This window comes from Phacochoerus africanus, chromosome 6 (genome assembly GCF_016906955.1).
Source record: "Phacochoerus africanus isolate WHEZ1 chromosome 6, ROS_Pafr_v1, whole genome shotgun sequence".
Classification (NCBI taxonomy): domain Eukaryota; kingdom Metazoa; phylum Chordata; class Mammalia; order Artiodactyla; family Suidae; genus Phacochoerus; species Phacochoerus africanus.
The window spans coordinates 32,710,548-32,728,347 of NC_062549.1; the positions used below are offsets into that span (position 1 = coordinate 32,710,548).

A 17,800-nucleotide genomic window follows, 5' to 3' on the forward strand; every position below is an offset into this window, starting at 1 on the left:
ATATAGTGACAGGGAACAGATCAAGGATTTTCAAGGAGGTAGTACAGTATGACTACGCAGAGATAGTGTGAGTTTTAGGGGTGATGGAAATGTTTTATACTGTAAATGTGAGGGTAACAAATCTACCCATACGTCAAAATTCATAGAATAACACTGAAAAGGTAAATTTTATTACACACTAATTTAAGAAATATAAAAAGATTCCAGTTTCATCAAAGTAATCATAGTCCTTTGACAAGCTATTTAACCTCTCTAAACCTCAATTTATTTACCTGTTAAGTGTGGAAAATACTCTCTACTTTGAAGAGGTGTTATAAAGATAAAATAGAACATCATAAAGTATGGCATATAAGAAGCTCCTCTTTTTCTTTCCCATGCTGAAATTTCTTATTGGGAGCAGAATCTTTTTCCTGTTGATATTATCATCTGTCCTTTTATACAGTTATTTGGCTCTTGGGGAACAGACTGGAGCCATTGAGTGTTTCAAGCAGAAAAGTGACCTGATCTGATTTTCTTTTTTTTTTTGTTTTTTGTTTTTTGTTTTTTGTCTTTTTGCTATTTCTTGGGCCACTCCCGCGGCATATGGAGGTTCCCAGGCTAGGGGTCAAATCGGAGCTGCAGCCACTGGCCTACACCAGAGCCACAGCAACGCAAGATCCGAGCCACGTCTGCAACCTACACCACAGCTCACGGCAACACCAGATCGTTAACCCACTGAGCAAGGGCGGGGACCGAACCCACAACCTCATGGTTCCTAGTCGGATTTGTTAACCACTGCTCCACCACAGGAACTCCTGATTTTCTTTTCTTTTTTCTTTTTTTAGGGCCACACCCACGGCATATGGAGGTTTCCAACCTAGGGGTGAAATCAGAGCTACAGCTGCTGACCTACACCACAGCTCATGGCAACGACAGATCCTTAACCCACTAGTCAGATTAGTCTCTGCTGCACCAGACAGGAAACCCTGATTTGCATTTTAAAATGATCATTTGGGTGGCTTTGTGAGGAGTGGTGAGGAGTGTGGGAAAGTCAGAATGGAAGTGGAGAGGCCAGTAAGAGGAGGTGGGGTTGTCCAGGTGAGAGGTGATGGTGGCATGGACTCAGTGGGAGCAATGGAGGGGAGAGAAGTGGGCAGCTTTGGGATATATTTTTTGGAGGTAGAACCAACAGGCTTGATGATAGTTTGAGAAATGAGGAGGGTGGCTGGGGTGTCATTTACTAAGATGAGAAATTTAAGGAAGGAGCAAACTTGAGTGTGTGGGTTGTAGTTGTGATGGAAAATCAAGAGTTCCGTTTGCACATGTTAAGAGTGGAAATGGTAGTTGGGTGGTAGGTAGTTGGGCGCAGGATTCTGGAACCCAGTACGAGGCCAGCCAGCGTTGTCTTATTCATTTCCACTGGAGGTGGCATTGAGTGTCCCAGCAATGCCGTTCCAGGTTAGGGTGAGGAGGGGGAGCTTTTGGCTGCTTTTGCTTTTCTTTTGAGGTAGCCTTGGGATTTTTAGCAAAGTAGTTTTCTTCAATCCATTCCTGAGAGCAAGTGCTTGTAGAAATTTCAGGTTATGCTGGTATGATCCACTGCTGCCAGATTTATTTTTTTTCTGTTCCATTTAATGAGATTTAGGGAAAGGAGATGCCCAGCATTTCCAATACTGAGCCTGGAAGCTGTCAATCGTGACGTGTAAGATTGAAAAGTACTAAAATACTGAGAGTGCTGATGAATATGCAAATACAGGATGATATGCTGAGAATATATTCTGACATACTTCGTTGTTTTTATTACCCTCAAATTTCCAGTTTTGCCGCAGACAAGGAAAAGAAATTCAAGATGTAATTTTCCTTGATACCTACCAGATTCAATTTGATAACTACCATTTAAAGATTGCCTCTGCAAAGGGAGGGATGGGAATTTAATCTGAGGCAAAGTATTGGAAGCCTCAGCTGTGTCTGCAAAAAGTTAAAATTCTGGGGAGTTCCCATTGTGGCTCTGGGGGTTAAGAACCCAACTAGTATCCATGAGGATGCGGGTTCAATCCCTGGTCTTGCTCAGTGGGTTAAGGATCTGGCATTGCAGAAAGCTGCAGCATAGGTCGCAGATGTGGCTCAGATCTTGTGTTGCTGTGGGTGTGGCGGGATCCCTAGCCCGGGAACTGCCATATGCTGCAGGTGTGGCCCTAAAAAGGAAAAAAAAGCTAAAATTCTGTAGAGTGGGGTTTTGGGTCAGTGTGTTCATCAGACTCATCTGTGTTTGGAATGTTTTATAATTAATACTTTATTCTTTAAACATATATGTAAAACTTTTAAAAAAAATGTAAACACGATAGACAGTACCCACCTTCCACCCCCTTCATCCTCATTAATCACTGTAAAGAGTGATCTATTGGGTTTTTCTCTCAGAAAATGTAATTACTTTGTAATGAAATGTTAATGCTGTGTTCTATTCTTAAAGTCACTTGTGCCAGCAATGAAGTTATGGCTTAATAGAGCTGCTGTATTTTCTCCTAAGTCATTCTTTTAATATGCTATATTTGTCACAAGAGCTGGTGATGATCTGGAGCAACTTTGTTTGTACAAACAGGACAATTTCAGCAAAAACTCATCATCAGGCTGTTAACTTCAACATCTTCGAGGGCATGGTTTGCCACGGGGTGCCCCTGGTGACTATTTCAAGAGGCAGAGTGGTATATGAAGCTGGAGTCTTCACTGTCACAGCAGGACACGGGAAGTTTATTCCCCGTGAACCATTTGCTGACTGTATTTACAAACGGATCAAGCAGCGGGACGAGGTGAGTGGGAGCTAAGTGGGCTGTTCCCACAGGCTAGACTGTCACCTGCTCCTGGATGTTGGTGGTGGTGTTGTCACATACAGTTGGTTAACATAGTCCTGGTGTGTCAGAAGAGGTTACAGACAAATACAGTTTTCAAAGAAAAAATAACAATTGGATAGGTGCATTTTCCCTTGCAGATTGGTGTCTATTCAGGGTTTCTTAATGTACCAAGTTGGGGTTTTCCCTAGGCAAGTTCAGGGCTCCTGTGGGCCTTTTGGCAGTTGGGTTAGTCTGGTGCTCTGAGAAGCAGCCATCCAGATGGATAAAGGTGTGACTTTTTCTTAGGAGAAATACCCAGGAGAGAAAATGAACAGGAGCCTGGGAAGAGCTGGGACAGCCCTCAGACTGCAGACTCCTCCTAGTGAGGCGGAGGAGAAAATAAAAGGGGGGTGGAAGCCTCCTACACTACCCTACAGACTAAGAAGGTTTGAGCAAGGCCTATGGGCAGCCCTCGAGCCAAGCCTCCTCCTCGCCAGCCTGTCCAGCAATGACAATGGCATGCTGTCATTGGCTGGGAGCAGCAGTAGGAGGCGAGGCCATCATGCAGGCAAAGGGATGGAGTTCGGACAGCAACTGCCCCATGAAATATCATGCTCCATCTAGTTGAAGGTTTGCAAGGCCTATTCTAACGACCACCAGAGCAATAAGGGAGTTTGGCGCCTAGGTAAATGTGAATTCTACCTTGACCTCCCATTTCCTAGTTCTGTGGTCAAGAACATGTTTCTCTGTCATCTTTGGGCTGCTTTCTCATCTGGAAAATGACAACAGTGTTTCCTCCCTAACAGATTGTATTACCCAAGTGAAATTTTTTTTTTAATCAAGTGAAATTTTAAAATGTAAGGCACAGACTAGGTGGTCATAAATGTTTTGATGAGCGAATTTATAAGAAAGGCCTCCAAGTCTTTGTAATAAATGTTGTTATAAGAGAGATATTTATTTTTTTAATATATTTTGGACTTTCACAATTTTGTTTGGCTCACACAATGTTTTAAACAGTTTTTAAAATTCACGTCACTAAATACACTAATAGATCAGAAATTTTCAGATTAAAACCATCTAAATTGCTGGATTTGGGAATGAGGGGAGGCAACTGTACCCTCAATCCCACATGGGAACAGTAAGCCAGAGCCAGAGCTCTACAGAGGCTGCCTTTCTGATTTTCACTTGTAGGCTTCACTCATCCATGTTCCCAGACTGGCCGTGTAGACATTAGAATTTGTAACCCTTGGATTAGTTCTAAGGCTTTTGTGTGTTCTTTCCATTTTAACATATACTTCTCTTTTTCCAAAATTCTCTGGCTATTTTCTGACTCATTTGGATCTTGTAGTCTCTTTGATTTCTCCTCTAATGTTTTATGAAAATTTTTTACTTGTGCATGCTCAGAGTCCGTTACATAAGTCATCCTTTTTTTTTTTTTTTTTTTTTTGTCTTTTTGCCATTGCTTGGGCCGCTGCCACGGCATATGGAGATTCACAGGCTAGGGGTCTAATTGGAGCTGTAGCTGCTGGCCTACACCAGAGCCACAGCAGCACAGGATCTGAGCTACATCTGCAACCTACACCACAGCTCACGGCAACGATGGATCCTTAACCCACTGAGCGAGGCCAGGGATCGAACCCGCAACATCATGGTTCCTAGTTGGATTCGTTAACCACTGAGCCGCGACGGGAACTCCCCATTTTTTTTTTTTTTTTTTTAGCCACTTCCTAAAGTTTTAAGCAAATGGGTTCTCTGTAATGCTTTAAATTCTCAGGATGCTGCAATTCCTCATTACTTATATTTCATTCAAAATATTTTAGGTTGTAATACATTTTGCTAGGGGTTAATTTGTAAATGTTGACACTGACAGGTGACAGGTAGTGAGTGTAAGATTACCATGTGTTTCTAAACATTTACATGATAAATAAGAGCAGTACTAACATTTACTGAGTGCTTACTGAAAGCAAGGCACAATGCTAGGGGCTCTGTCACTGTAACAACCCTGTGAGGAAGGGATTATTGTTTTCCCCACTTTAAATATTAGGAAACTGAAGCTTCAGGAATTAAGAAACCTGGTCATGTCACATAGCTAGTATATGGTAGGACCAAAACATAAACTCTGATTATTTTACTCCAAAAACTATAAACTTAAGCATTAAACCATATATTGTGAACCATAAAGACTGAGTTAAGTGAGTCAATGGGAGATAAATTATTCTGTTCTAGGTTTGGGAAGAAAATAAATTGGAGGCATTGATGGCAGCTACTTCATTCATGACACTTGCAGGACTAATTGAAGGAATGAACAGAAAGATGGACACTTAGAAAATCACAAGGAGGTGGAACCAACAGAACTGGGTGATTAATTATGTGACACTTGAAGTGGATCTAAGGCAGGGCTGCTCCTGGCTGTCAGTACCAGTTGCTCACCAGCAGGGGCACTAGACTAACTGGGAACCTGATAGACTGTACTTAAACAACTGACTTGGCCAAAGTCTTCCTCTTGTAGGGAAGTTTGAGGCAGCTGAAATCACCAAATGACAAGCTTTGTAAGTTCTCTTTTCAAGTTGTTGTTTGGTGTCTTGTTGGCAAAATTAATGTCAACCTTATTTTTTAAGAATTCACTATCAATTTTGTGAGTTAGTTTCGCAGTAATTTCTTCTGATGCCAACTTTTTAGATATTCTAGCGCATTATTGTTTTTACAATTACAATAATAATAGTTGTTATTGTAACATGTTGTTCTGAACATTTTCTATCTACCAGGCACTGGACTAGGTATATTTATATTTATTATTTTATTTAATCTGCACAACAAGTCATGTGGGAGATGTTATCCTCATTTTACAGAATAGAAAACTGACTCCAAGCAAGGTAAAGTAACTTTCCCTGGGCTAAGCAGTAAGTAAACATAAGAGCCAGGGTTTGTGGCAAGGCCTTTCTGATTCCCACTGTACCATGGGACCTCAGTAGAACAAGGAAAGAGAAGAAAGTGACTGGGAAATTCAAATCATGGGGAATGCATTACTTTAAAAAGTGTTGATGTGGAAAGAGTATCGAATAAAATGGGTAAAATGAGATTCGAGGGTTGTGTGGAGATGTTTCAGACCTTTTTTCTCCCCATTAGTTGAAGATAATCTTATAGAAGAAAAATACCACACTAGGTTAAGAAAGAGTTGTTAGGAGTCCCAAATTTTAAGTTCCCATGAGGTTATTAGAGCTCTTCCTTTGGTTTTCATTTGAACTGTTCAGATTTCTTTATGAAGGAGGCTAAGTGTTTGAAAGCAAGCAGGAATGGCCCACACCATTTCTCTTGCTCACTTGTTATCCTTCCCAAGAAAATTAATCACTTACCATTCTGGATTCCCAAAGCACAGATTATAGAGATATACCAGTGTTTGTTAGTTCCAGAACTCGGCTGGTCCCCTGGCTAGAAGGTTAGCTCTTTGGGGAACTTATTTTTTTATGATCAGTACTTGCTATATTGTAGGCATTTGATAACTAAACAAGTTGCAAATGGAAGGAGCAAAGGCTATAATTTCAGAGGTCATAGAATGGAAATTAAATAAGTTTTTGCAGAACATTGTCCCCTGCCTCTTCCCAAACAGCAAGGTTTTCTGTGAGCTTGATTCTTCTTCATGATTTTATTATTTAATGAAACTTAGCATTATGCCATTCCACTATTACTGTTACCAGATAGTGGGAGGAATTTCAAAGGAAAAAAATGACATTTTAATGCAATTTGACAGCTTTGGGGAGTTGTTGCTTTATTTTTAATATTTAAATAGTGGCTCCTTAAGGGAAATTATTTTAAATCAGAAGATGAAACATCAAATTTTATTTGATAAATATAACATAATAAAATACATATTTCAGTTCATTGTAAAAAGTCACTTGAAGAGTGTTGGGGGATGCCAGAAAGAAAAATAAAAGAGGAAAAAAAAATCACATCATCCCTTGGTGTCTGCAGAGGTTTGGTTTAGCATTGACGAAGCCATCTATGCATAGCATCTAGAGAATCACCATTGTGCTTCCACAGATGGTGTGCCTAGGTTTGCACCTTGTTTTCCTTGTTGATGCATATTACGCTAATGACCCCTCATAAACCCCTTGGGGCCTTGAGTCTCCTCTTCCTCTTATTTTAACAGGACATATCATGCTGTGCAAACATGTGCCTATCTGCTCAGGTCCAGCATGCCTAGACCAACGCATTCATTATGTCTTCATTCAGCTGACCACATGAATAACTTACGCCTTTTGGTCTTTGTTCTTAAGCTTAAGTTATTTACCAGCACTGTAACTGTTTTTCAAGCAGGAATATAGGGTAGATAGAGGTAAAGCAAGACAAGATGGAGTTTTAAGCATAGAAAATAGAAGCAGAGAGGCTAAGAAAAGATTGTAGAAACATGTCTCCCAATACTTACCCATTCCCAAGGCAATAGGTTGCCTCTATTGCTGCCAAAGCTTTTAAACTGGATTGTTTGTTTGCAACTCTAAGCATAATTTGACTTTTAAAGAAGATAAAATTGAATGGTTGGCTGATCTAGTCCTTGAAATGGGTGTTCTCTGTTTCTGAAATAACAGTTTATCAATATCTTTCTCACTGTGGTAATGTAGTGAAAACAATTTGACATATCATCAACTGTCATATAACTCAGATTTCCTCAGACTGATTGCTAATAATTATAAAAGGTGATAAATATTTTGGAGCCAGCTCCTTCTAGTTCATAAGAGACACTTGTGTGTATCTCCTCCCAGCACCTCATTCAGTGATGTCAGTTTGGTAGCTTGAAATCAGCTGTGGTGGGAGCATTTACACAACAGCAATAGGCACGTGCTATTTAGGGGCGATGAGAAAAAGGGAAGTGTGGTTGTTAACATTTACTAGCACATCACTGCATACAGGGACTTTCTAAATACTCTCTGTTCATGTTTTATCTAACTTTTAATGTTCATTCAGTAAATATTTATTGATGACCAAATGTATGCTCACATTGTCCTTGAGGGGTAGTAGGTCACAGGTATTTTGAGGATTAAGTGCAAACATTTGGTGGGTTGTAAAACATTATCAAAATGCAAATTTTCATTTCTATAGATCACCTCATTTGAATCTAATGAGTCACAGTTCTCTGGAAGACTCTGTCCCGTGAAAACTTCTAAGAAACTCTCAGTTCAGTCACAGGTTCAATTCCTGGCCTTGCTCAGTGGGTTGAGGATCCAGCATTGCCGTGAGCTGTGGTGTAGGTTGCAGATGCGGCTCGAATCCCACATTGCTGTGGCTCTGGCGTAGGCCGGTGGCTACGGCTCCGATTAGACCCCTAGCCTGGGAACCTCCATATGCCGCGGGATCGGCCCAAGAAATGGCAAAAAGACAAAAAAAAAAAGGACACTATATCCTTAAAATCCTAAGAACATAGGGGCTTGAGACTTCAGGTGAAAGTATTTGCAGACTCTTAGAACACACTTTATTCATCAAGCCCAACACATTTATTTTTCAGATAAGGAAAAGAGTGAAATGACAAAAAGACAACAAAACAAAACAAAACAAAAACCTCTCAGGTCAGCAGGTTCTGAGTACCTACTTGTAAACTCATCAGCCAGGGATTTCATTTTCAGGGAGTCACTGTTCATTTGGACTGTTTGGTATTTGGAAGTTTTGTTGTCTTTATTGCTATTTTAGTGTCTTAGCCTCCATGGAAAGCATTATATCAGTAACTCCTTGGGGTCCAGGATTCTTCTCTATGGTCTCAGAAAATCTAGCATCCTTCTCTGCATACAATCCAATTAAATTTTCTGTCAACTTTAAGTTTTCTTGTTCCCTGATCAGCTAACCAAAAAAAGCATTTCTGCAGTTATGCAGGTATAATATTAATTATGCAATTAGTATTTATTCATAGCACTGCATATTGGAATATAATTCTCATTTTTGTCTTTCTACTAACTCATCACAGTGACAGCTGTCATTAAATACTATGAACTCAAATTGAACTCTCATCTACCAAAATCAACTACCAGCATGCTGCTGGGTGAGGTGCCATCCATTTTTCCTTTATTACTAGGGTAACCTCTCGTATTGTTTTACCCTCAAGCCATTCTATTTGATCATGAACCCATTAAGATGGAAAGAACTGATGGTAGGATCATGTAATTTTGACCAGCATGTCCTGGGGAAAAAGATGCCACCACCCAGATCAGTCTTCCAAAGGTGTGCACTCAGGATACAAATGTCCTGAGGTGCTCCCTGAGAAAACTCTCAACTGATTTCAGATAATGTTACCCTTAGGTGATTCTCTTGCCCAATATCATATTAAAAGGTTGAAAAAAGTCCTACAGTCAATAAATCTTTCATTTAACAAATGTTTGCTAAACACCAAGGCCTATGCCGATTCCAGGTGCAGGGGTTACAGGCATAACTAAGACAGCAGTCCCTGTCTCAAGAGCTCAAATCCTACTTCTGTCTCAACTAAAGTTTCTGGTGCTATGTGCTCATTCTGCTTGAGATGCTTATTATACCTCCTTGAGAGGAGGTCAATTAGCCACTGGGATAAAAGAGTGTAGAGACTGGGGCTGGACATAAAATTTAGGAGCCAAAGCATGTAGATTTAAAACCATGAATCTGAGGCCACCAGAGAGACTGTGGACCAAGAAGAAAGGGGGCTTAAGAAAGAGCTCTGGGAGTTCCCTTCATGGCTCAGCAGTTAACCAACCCGACTAGGATCCATGAGGATGTGGGTTGGATCCTTGGCCTTGCTCAGTGGGTTAAGGATCCAGCATTGTTGTGAGCTGTGGTGTAGGTTGCAGATGCAGCTTAGATCTGGTATTGCTGTGGCTGTGGTGTAGGCCGGCAACTACAGCTCCGATTGGACCCCTAGCCTGGGAACCTCCATATACCGTGGGTGCAGCCCCTCCCACCAAAAAAAAAAGCTCTGGGAATGACACCTTCAGGGGTTGAGGAGAGGAGAGTAAGGAGCCATGAAAGGACCTGAGAAAGCAGACCAGGGAGCTTGGAGGATCACGGAGAAGAAAGGAGACCTGCTTGCTTTGTTCAACCCAGAACCCTCTGATGCCTCATCCTGGTCTTTCTGTGAGCTTTATGCTGCATTAACATCCTCTAAGGAGTAGGTTTGCACTTACCTGGGAGACAGGATGGAGTCCCTGTCATCACTGTGCTCATCTGGGATACGAGGGAAGGAAACCCACTTTGTTTTGGACTCAACCACAAGGATAACCTCTGAGCATTTCACACTGGTGGCCCCACGTGCTGGCGCCCTCTTCAGGGCTGGGCACTTTGCACTTGAGATGGAGGCTTTCCCTTGTCACTAGAGAGGAGCCACATGACCACTTTTCCTGAGAGTTGTAGGGTCAGAAAACAAATGTTCACCTGAACTTCTGAATAACACAGGGATGGCTTAACATTCCACAGAAGGAGGGCCATCACCTTTCCATTTCATCACAGTGTACATCTATTGAGGTTCTAAAATATACATAGAGGCCATGCCAGGGACCACAGACAGTACAAAGATGATCAAGACCTGGATCTGGCATTAAAAAGAGCTTATGTAACCACCTCTAAGTTTACGAAAAGATTAAACGGTTGAAAGTACTGAAACGCTTGAGACCAGAACTTCAATTGTCTTTGATTCCTGTCAACTTGTCTATAAAGGCGAAGGCTGTGAAGTGTGGGACAGCAAAAGCCTCCCCACAGAGGATCAGTCTGTGTCTGAGGTGGCCAAGTGGACAGGAGTGGTTCACAGCCACAGCCATTCTGGCGGGAAACCAGTCCCTGCCTGCCCCAAGCCTGGGCAGCAGATAAGGAGGGAGGCTGTATGCGAGTTAGATTCCAGGCAAGTGAGAGACGTTTGCTGGTCAAGGTGACCAGAGTGATCAGCCAAGTTAAGAGGAGCCTTGTGGCATCACTAGTGCAGTGACCAAGCAGCTGGAAGGGGTTCTTACACAACTAGGGAAGCCAGCCATAGAAGGCCACTGGCCAAAAATGCTGTGTGGGGAGCAGATCAGCAGTGATCCACACAAAGGAGATGAGGGAAACTGAGTCAGCTTGGCCAGGGCAGCCCACACAAGGAGGAAAGAAGCTCAGGCAGGGATCTCTTCCACCATCATTGTGAATTTGTGAGCTATTTATGGAGTACTTGTATGGAGAAACAGAGCAGTATGTCTGTCCCAAGGAGACAGACAAGGAAATAGGTAATTGTGAAAATGATAATGACAGAGAGATAGTAGATGTGGCGAGAGCGCCAAAGCTTCCAGGACTGATGGTTGCCTGGGCTGAGTTGTTGAAGATCAGTGGAGATATTTAGGTAAAAAGGAGGGTGGACACACCAGGATGGGCAAAGGCATGGGACTGGCAGAAAGATGCCAGGAAGGATGCTAATTCACCTGGCCTGAGTCCCCCCTGAGCCTGCAGTTGGGTTCAAGGAAGGGGTCCTCCGAGACCAGCTGTTTGTGGAACAAGCCCACCCCTGAATGAGGAGGGTGGGGCCTGGGGTTGACAGCACTGGCGTTGGTCATTACTTCCCAAGAAGGAGTCTAGGCAAGACCAAAAAGTACAGCTGCAAACCTCAGACAGTAAAGTTTCAAAGGAACTGTTGAGGAAACGGGGAGAGGAGGTGGGAGCTGATGAGGGACACGCAGCACAAAGGCAGGTGACACAAATATCAGCGCACTGATGTCACCTTCTCCAGGGGCTGCAGAAAAGACTTGTGATTGAACTGAGATAGGCTATGGGCTTTGCCGAGCGCAAATACTGAAAGGAAAAAAGAGAAAAGCAACAGTCTTTAGACCGCCAGCAAGAGAGCGGTTAAAGGAAGGTGGAAATAAATCCCAGTTGGCTTGGACAGTCCTGGATTATGCCTGCTAATTATGTTCACTACCCTTTACATTCTCAGAAGTGTCCCAGTTTGGGTGATAAAATATACAGTCACCCTCAGTTTAAGTACATGCATAGAGTTGAGCTTGGAAAGTAAACCGGGAGAAGAAAAAACATGGGGACTAAAGCCCCCAAAGGGAGGATGTGGGCAGAGAGTGGGGCACCGAGTGAGTTTACAGTTTCAGGTGTGGACTGACTCCAGGTGACCACGGTGTCCAGGGGTGGCAGCCATGAGGGGCCGATGCTTCATTTCCCTGTGTCCGTTTTCCAAAGTGATGACAGAATCCAGGGTGAAGGAAAGAGCTGAGTTGATAGTGAGCCAGAACAGCAATCCAGCAAAGCATGGAGCCAGACACAGAAAGTGGACAGAGGCTTGAACCTATGCGTAGGGGGCAGGGGTCTCTCCCCCTCACAGAGCCATCCGTGTGCCCCCGACGCTGCGCTTCATATTCCTCGGCTGTCGGAATGATCTCGTCTTGTTCTTGGCTTTATCCTCTGAGCCTGGCAAAATATCTAGGGCTTGCATGGGCTCAATAAATATCTACTGAATGAATGAAGGAAATGCTTTGTGTCTGGGGAATGTCATGTACCTGAGAGGTGGGTTTATTTCCTCCCTCTCGTAGATGAGTGAGTAGACTCAGATGGGGCTTTTTAATTTAACAGTTTCCTACAGCCAGTAAATGGCAAAAGCTAGAATTCAAACTTAGACCTACCTTTCTCTAAAGCCCACACTGTTGGTCACCACAATATGTTAGTTTGGTGGTCAAAATAAGACAAAGATACACAAATGTACACACACACATTTATTTGTTAAGAATTTATTATATGCTAGGCATTATTTTAAACACTTTACATGGCTTTAATCCTCTCAACATATAATCCTTACAACCACCCTATACATTAGGTGCTGTTATGATCCCTGGTGTACAGCGTTAAGATAGGTGCCCAGGCAAGCTGATTCCAGAGCCTACACCCTTAGTCACTGGGGTTTGCTAACTCTTGACTTGTCAGTGAATTTGTGTCCACGTTGACAAACTATGGTGTTTTTTTTTTTATTTCCTTTAATTAACGAATAGTTAGTTTACAATGTTCTGTGAATTTACAAAACAGCATTTTAATTAGAACAGTGTCACATACCACAAAAGAACAAATCTGAGCAACTCAGGGTCCTGGCCCTGCAGCCTCCGCAGCAGGTGGTCTAAGACCATGTTCACCACCTCCACAGCTTCTGAGATTTCCTGGCAACTCAGCCTCACCTTCTCCAGCATCACCTGGAACTTCCAGGCACTGGGCTCTTCCTCCCTCCGCGCGGTGGCTGTGACTTCCGTGGGCCGGGCTGGGGTCTCCGTTCCCTAGAGGAGCGCGGGCCCCCACGGATGCCAGATCCAGCCCTGGGAAGGGGAGGCCTCAGCGCCACAGAAGGCTCTACCCCTTTGGTCAGAGCCACGGGGCCCTTTGCTCATTCCTCCTTGCGGGCCGTCTGGGTGCATATCTGCAGTTTCCGCCTGGCTTATGGACCTCTCTTCTCCCACCGGGATCGCAACGCCCTGGAGGGGCCGCCCCGGGCCGGGTGGCCTGATGTTCCACCGTGGCCTGTGGACTCGCTAGGCTCCGTCGGGGCGCCATTCACAGTAGGCGCCGAGGCCCTGAGGTCAGTGGCTCCCACCTCCGAAGCTGGCGCGGTGGCTTTCTGCGCCAGACAGCCATGCCTGGTAGTCTCTGCGCCCTGGAGGGAGACCTGCGTCTGGGAAGCTGGCAGAGAGGAACCAGCAGACACGCAGGAGATGAAATTTAAAAATCCAGAGCTAAGGCAGCGGCAGGAGGGCCGACAAACAGTAAGATTTAGTTACTTTGTGTGACTCCCTTTATTTATAAAGACCTGATTTCAAAACTCTGCTCAAGCACTGAATTAACTCTGGCTGAATCCAGTTAAGGGTTTTGATACACAGTTGGTCACTGAAGAGATGTAGTTCCAGATGGGAGATGCCCTGGAAGACCATGCAGAGACAGTCGGAAAATGAGAAAACCCACATACAGACTGCTAGAATCTGAAGCAAAACGCTGAAAGTATTAGGAGAGAAACAACCAAGCACTCTGGGAATACAGACATCTAGGGTGGAAACTACAAGAAAAGGTAGAATGTTTAAAAAGACTGTCAGGCAGTTTTAGAACGGAGTGTGTGAGGACATGGCAGAGGTCCTTGTGAATATTGCCATGGAAAGAATGATTGTTAGAAAGTGTTCCCTGGGCCTTTGATGCAAATTGAACACCTCCTCCCCCACCCCCACCCGCCCACCACCAAGCGGAAGTGTGGGACCAGGCAGGTTGCCGTTGCCAGGAATTTCTGTGAAAGGACAAGGGGTGGGAGGCACATGATAAATTCACAAGGTTCATTTCTGGTCTCACAGTTCATTAAGGGAGCGGAACTTAATCTTGACTTTGAGAAGTCAATAAACCACAAGAGAAAAATGAAATGTTCTGTTTCAGACATGCGCACCTACCCCCGTGGAGCGTGAACCCTATAAGGGAGAAGTCGTCACACTGAAATCCACAGGGACAGAAGACGACTCTACAGCTGGGACCAGGAAACAGGCCCACCGCTGAGCCGGGGGCTGGCAGTAAGGAACAGTGGGCAGGAGTTTTCCTGTAACGCAGCATGTGAAATTAGCATATCTCTTGCTTTGGAAGCATTTGAAGAGTTCAAGGTCAAGGTCAAAAACTTCAAAGTAATGGAAGACTCAAGGATAGTTTAGCCAAAGAGAAGACTGGTAAAAGGGCTCTTGACGCAGAACCCTTGGGTGAGCCTGCCAGGCTGAAGAAGGCCTTGGCCTGGCTAGAGATTTATTCTCTGAGATGTTAGGAAGCACTCCTCAGAGGCTTGGAGAATCAAATGTGTGCAAGAGGCTGGTAACACAGAGGGACCTGTTATTGAGGGAAGTTGGCACTGCTTCAAACAGAAAGTACAGGTTCATAGTCAAAATTTATAAATTGTTTGCTCAGGACTTTGGAAAAAAATGAATCTTTGTATTGTAAAAGTAACTACCTTCTGGAACTTAGAATGAATAAGAAATGAATCAAATATTGCTTTCAAGAAAATTATTTGATAATACTTCATCAAAAAATACACTTATTTCACACTTAATTTTATAATAATTTTATGGATATGGTCATTTACAAATATTTGAGTGCTTCATCGATTCTCTCTTAGTTTCTGAAATTCAAATCTTTCAAATCTTTCTTTTTGAAGCGCCTGTTACCATCATCCTTGTCGATTTTCTTTTTCTTTTCTCCCCCCATTTGTTTTCTGATCCTGCTCTGCCGAGGACTGTGGCTATGGCTTTGCTGTGATGTAAACATTTTTGTAATGTCATTTCCACTGTCTTCATGAAATCTACACGTTTTGCCAGATTTGCAATTTCACTTAGCCTTCTTTTTTTTTCTTTTTAATGTATGATACATTTTCAGATGTTTCACCACATAGCAATTAGCAGAAGACTGTGGAAGAGATTGACATGATGGACAGGGAGAGATGTTTGTTAATTAGGGACACTGTCTGGCAAAGGACACATTTTATACAAACCCAGTTAAGCATTTCAGGTTTTCGCATTATGGTAACCCATGCTTTCCTACATAACCCCAGACTTGCATAATGGGGCCCTGTGTGCTTCTGGCTTTGTTTTATTTCATTATTGAATGTTGTTAAGTCTTTAATAATGCTATACAGCCAAAAGTTCCAGCTTTGTTTTCATTTCCTGACTATTGGAATTATTCTTCCAAGCCAGAAGGTGTGTGTGAAAAACTCAGAGGAAGATTAGCAAGAGGAAGGAATTCTATCGGATGATATAACTTGCTATTACCAGCATTTTTAAGAGCAAGATTAGTGTTTACTTTGATTATAGCATTCTTGGGGGTTAGGCTTGGGTTCTGCATCTCTTTGTGAGGGAGAATGTTACACTGAGTTCCTTTTATTCTGTTCAAAGGTAAAATCAGAGAAAAGGATGCTGCTGTTCCCATCCCAGTTAAACGTTGTCAGCCCATGGAGAAGCAGGCCTTATTTCAACTCACCAAGATCCTTTTGAAAAAATAATCGCTCTAGGCTTCTTTGATTTCCTTTCAGAAGGAATAGATGTCTTTCTCACTGTGACTTTGTTGCAGTGTAAGATTGAAGATATAAATGAATATTATTGTGATGGAAAGTCTGTGTGAAAATTCATTGATGATACTTTAAAATGTCATCTTTGCTTTTCTTACTTGAATTTTTAAAAATCACTTTCTTGTTTAAAGTTTTTTTTTCCAATATATACATTTGTTTAAAATTAGCCAACTCTGTGATTTTACAATCTATTGTAATTCATAAGCATTTAGATCTTTATTGTAATTAATAAACATTTAGATCTTCATTTCATATCCTGTTATCTGAGTTAAGTGAGTCTTTTTCTAACTAATGGGATTGAGTCTCTGGGAGTTGGTTTTGATTCAAGCATAATTTCCTGAGAGACATCTGCTTCCACAACTCCTGGAAATCAGGTCCTTCAGCAAACCCCACAGAATCAGACTGGATATTCAACCTCAGAATAACTCCAAGGCAAATTATCCCATCACACTGGTGAATGCAGGATTCGCGGGAATTAAAGGGACTCAGCGTGGCTGAAAGACGCCGCAGTGGTACCTTCCCTGCCCTGCGCTTCCTGGTCTGTGCTGTGATCCTTTGTGTGCAGAGAAGCTGAGCTTATATTTCTTCTCCTGGGTAACTAGGCCAAGAGGGATTTTTAAAAGATGAAGTAAAATCGGGGCAATCATATTCTCACTGCAGGTACATCTGCCCCTGACTTACTCAGATCTTACTTAGATCTGCGGTGTATTCACACTTTTGACGAAGAGAATCCAGTTTACTTGATTGTATTTCATTTTGAACACAGTAAAAAGGATGATGAAGCACATCTAAAGAAGAATCACAGGTCTTTTTTTTTTCCTCAGGTAAGAGAAACCTTAAAATATCTTATCACTTTTCTCCTCTGCTTTGGTTGACAATAAAAACTCAACAGTGAGATGATGGAATCCTCTGAAAAGGAAGAATTAAATTGCTTTTTTAAATCTAGAAGCCAGTTTTCACTCATCCTTTAGAATTCAGCTAAAATATCACCTTCCCTCAGAGGCTTAGCCAGACCCAACATGACAGGGCTGAGTCCCCCTTTGTGTTCCTCCATAGCAGGGCCACCATGTGCCCTGTCACAGCACCATACCCCACTGTACCATAACTACCTGCTTTACTTGTTGGCTTCCTCCAGGAAACTGGAAGCTCCTTTAGGACAGAGCTGCCTGGTCCACTGTTATTACTCAGCATCTATCAGAGTGCCAACTGAGGACCACTCAATGGATGGTTATTAATTTTTAAATAAAGGAGGATATGAAGGAGTTCCTGCTAGTTCCTAAATTGATACCAATGAAGTTAGAACTCTCGGCAAGATAAGGGTAAATTTTATGAAGAATTTAGTGTAAGTTTTCTTTAAATGAAGACGGATTCATTATCCATATTTGACAGATCTCTTTGGGAGAATGAAATAGCCTTGAGATTCTGCATCAACAAATTCACTTGAAATGAATGTGGAGATCCTTTTGTTTGCTTTTACTAAGGCATTGTCATGAAAATTTTTGGAGAAGCATAGTTCTAAAAAATAACATAAAGCAATGGACAAACACAATTCAAGCTATTAATATTTAATACCATGTTTCTCAGGATTGCCTCTTGTATACAAAGTAAGGCCTCTTTGTCATTAAACAATTGCATTCTCAAGGTTTGCTCAAAGACTGGATGGAGTAAGTAGTATTTTTTAAAAAATATATTCGCCTTCCCTTGTCTTCTTCCTCCAACGGACAGCATGATGTACTGGGAAACAAAAAAAGTATGGGCTCTAAACTTCTATTTCTGGAATTCCTGTCGTGCATCAGTGGGTAATGAACCCGACTAGTAACCATGAGGACACAGGTTCAATCCCTGGCCTCACACAGTGGGTTAAGGATCTGGAATTGCCGTGAGCTGTGGTGTAGGTCACAGATGCGGCTCAGATCCTGAGTTGCTGTGGCTGTGGTGTAGTCCAATGACTACAGCT

The 17,800-nt window shown here is 42.6% G+C and overlaps 1 protein-coding gene across 1 annotated transcript in view; it reads left to right on the forward strand.

Moving 5' to 3' along the window:
- The window catches only part of DPYS (dihydropyrimidinase), an 87,501-nt gene extending 71,542 nt beyond the window's left edge, over positions 1-15,959 (forward strand). Inside the window, exons 8-10 of the mRNA XM_047782931.1 lie at positions 2,579-2,786; positions 14,178-14,308; positions 15,671-15,959. Of these exons, the coding sequence (XP_047638887.1) occupies positions 2,579-2,786; positions 14,178-14,294 (325 nt within the window). The 3' untranslated portion in view covers positions 14,295-14,308; positions 15,671-15,959. The remainder of the gene's footprint in view (positions 1-2,578; positions 2,787-14,177; positions 14,309-15,670) is intronic.
- Positions 15,960-17,800: the final 1,841 nt, after the last annotated feature.